General features: G+C 43.6%; 1 protein-coding gene across 1 annotated transcript; it reads right to left on the bottom strand.

The window, feature by feature from the left end:
- Nucleotides 1-324: 324 nt before the first annotated feature.
- TMEM271 (transmembrane protein 271) lies at nucleotides 325-2,417 on the bottom strand. The gene has a single exon (XM_053465766.1). It carries the CDS (start codon nucleotides 1,998-2,000, stop codon nucleotides 1,125-1,127), a length of 876 nt encoding a protein of 291 aa, XP_053321741.1. The 5' UTR covers nucleotides 2,001-2,417; the 3' UTR covers nucleotides 325-1,124.
- Nucleotides 2,418-3,146: the final 729 nt, after the last annotated feature.

Genomic DNA, 3,146 nt, shown 5'->3' with positions numbered 1-3,146 from the left:
TATTTTCTCATTTTGTTTGTTAGAAAAGTAATTCCCAAATAACTTATAAAGTGCATTATAAACTACCTTTTTCTCTGTAATCCACAGTGTATGTATATATATATATATATATATATATACACATATATATATATACACACACACTGTATATATGTTTTTATTTCAATAATGTTATTTCAATTATAGTGATTTAAACTGCAAATGTATTTTTAAACATGTTAATGAAACTGTTCTTTTTTCAGTCACAAGCTATTAACAGGCAGACACAAAAGAATAACAAAAATATGAATATTTGATTATTCACCCTGCAATGTAAACACAAGCTTTCTTTTTGCTACCTCCACGTCTTATACAATTCTGTTGCTGACAAGAGGTTACTGACAGGCACTCAAAGTATTAAGATGAAGCAATTTTTACCCAGTCAGTAATAATAATGTGTGTGTATATATATATATATATATATATATAATCTGTGCATTTTTTCTTTTCTCATTCGTTGCATATTAATCACATTTGTGGCAGTTAATTTGCGCTCTTGAGCTAGAAAACCATTATATGATGATTCATGTATAGGAGAAAAAAAGGTAGGAGGGTTAATATCACAAGAAGCATTCACTGATAAAATCTTGAGATTTGATAAAGATGAGTAATCTTCATCAGACATGAAAAAAATCCTACTTAAACTGACATAATCGTTTTGTAGCTAGACACTGTAACCATGGCAATAATGATGAATACCAAATTTGAGATTTACACTGGCATGACAGACAAAAAGCCTATAAATGTGAAGAGAAGAGGTAATATTGATAAATCCTTATTTTGGCCAGCAACTCCACACATGTAAAAACATTTTATTGAAATTAAAGTTAAGTGTTTGCAGTGCATTTTTTGGGACCAGGTATGCAAACACACTCGCATGCACTCAAGCAACCACACACCATTCAACATATCTGACCTTTCACCTTAGAACTTACATTGGTTATGAGCACTGTCTGAAAACATCCATGTAGATACAGTGTGATAATTGTCCTTTTGTGGTGTGCCCCTGTCCCATTTGCAGGCGGTATGATTGTCAGTGCAGGTGATGGAGCAGGAAGACCCCCTCTGCGTGAGTCTGGGTTCTGTTAGGTGGTTGTGGTGCTGCTGTTGCTGCAAATTTCATTAGTTGGGTAAATCTCATCATATGACGGGGGCTGCTCATGAGGCAAAGGGTAGCTATAAGGGTAAGATGGATTTAAGTCAGGGTCCCTCGGGGAGTATCCGGGCAACTCCAACGACGGATGGCCCCCACAGTGCACCTCCACCCCTGCCTCATCAAATAGGTGAAACACCCCCACGTTGATGTAGGAGACAGACTGAAAGGGGAAATCCCCAGGGGAGAAGTCATGTTCCTCAGTGGAGACGATAGAGCCCCTGCTTTGACTCTGAAGCCTCCTGTTTCCACATCTCCTCCTCCTTCTGCGGCGCTGCTGAGAAGACTTGTAGTTTTTCACCAGCAGCAGGTTGATCATCCCTAGCAGGCACTCCAATGAGTTAAAAATGGTAGAGATCACTAAACCACGCTGATAATCCTTTAACTTCTGACATTTGGTATCACTGCCACCTCCACTAGGAAGCGGCTGTTGCAAGCAATAGTGTGAGTATTTCCTCTCCACCAGTGAAACTGTATCCCCATCTATAACGGCTCCAGCAAAAGCGCTTAGTACCCCCAGCATAAAAACCAACACTCCCAGGAGGAGGAAGTTCTGGCTGCCAGGCTTGCTCTCTCCATTGGCATCCTCCTGGCAGCAGAGGAGAGCAATACCTAGGAGGGAAAGGCCGGCAGCAAGTAGCAGCCCCGAGTAAAAGGCACCAGCAGCTGTGCCCAGGCGGAACGGCTCCCCCTTCAGCTCAGAGCCCAGTGAAAAGCACTTGAGGCCCACGGCGGATGCGCTCAGGGCGCAGGCAAGCAAGAAGCAGCTGGAGAGGGCGGCGCAAGCTCCCCGGGCACCCCACTTCATCCTCTGCGCTGGCCTCTCCTCCACCCCCTCCTCCTCTCCTTCTCCTCTTCCTCCTCGTCCTGTGCTCCGGCCGGCTCTCTCTCCTCATCCTCCTGTGTCCTCCTCCCCAGCTGCCCTTCCATGGAAAGAGGCGGCGGTGGCCAGGAAGAACATGCTCTAAGGATTGGGTTTGGGGAGCTGCATACAGCAGGGCTAAGCCTGAGTATCCCAGCAGCTTCTTCCCAGCTTGTCGTGTCCAGTCAGCAGCAGCAGCATGCAGAAGCACGTCTCCCCCTCACTGCATCTTCCCTGCTTCTGTATATTGCATTATCTCATTGCTCTTAGAAGGGGATTAAATATTGATGCGAGAGAGAGGGAGGAATAAAGGGAATGTGCAGAGAAATATAAAAGGAAGCCTGTCAGACTTCGCACCAGCCAGTTCTGCTACACACCAGTCCGTTTTAGGCTAGGGAAAAACCAATCACTTAGCAGTTGATGTCATGAAGCCTACACACTGTTGGCTCCCTCCCCCAGAAATGCTATCTTTAACCTGCCTATCCTCAGAGCAGGGAAGAGGTTAATAGTGCAAGATGCAGGAAGGATCAAGGAGTGTGTCTTCACCCTGTGATCGCTGCATAACGTCAAAAGCATAAAAAGGGAGTTTTTTTCCACAGGACAGATTCAAGAACCCTGGACATTCAGTACACAAATTAACAAGTTAATTGATATTTTCCTTCCAGCAAATTTGCATACCTACCAATTACATGAAATGGTGCAAAACAGCCCACTTATTTTCTTACATTGCCAAATAAAGATTTTTTTTCATATCAAGCTCCCTAGGCAACAACAATGGGTGAGGGGCAATATGAATATCTCTTCAGTGCGTAGCAACAACTCCATCGTTTAACTGCTTAAACTTTGGCTTTACCTGACTGACTATATAATAATCCGTGTCATGAATAGACCCAGCATATTGTATTGACAGACCCCTGGTATAAAGTGATGCTACCTAGCATTAGAAATTCTTCAAGGCTGAATTGATTTTTTTTCCCGGTGATTCCTTACACTAATCAGTCTACTTTGTGGTAGATAAGGGGTCCCAGCTGCTGTGGACAATAACCCTCATAATGGTCTGCCAGTACTATGAACATTGCAGACCTTACAGTC

Source organism: Spea bombifrons, chromosome 1 (assembly GCF_027358695.1).
Source record: "Spea bombifrons isolate aSpeBom1 chromosome 1, aSpeBom1.2.pri, whole genome shotgun sequence".
Taxonomy (NCBI): domain Eukaryota; kingdom Metazoa; phylum Chordata; class Amphibia; order Anura; family Pelobatidae; genus Spea; species Spea bombifrons.
This window is presented reverse-complemented; position numbering and strand designations above follow the sequence as displayed.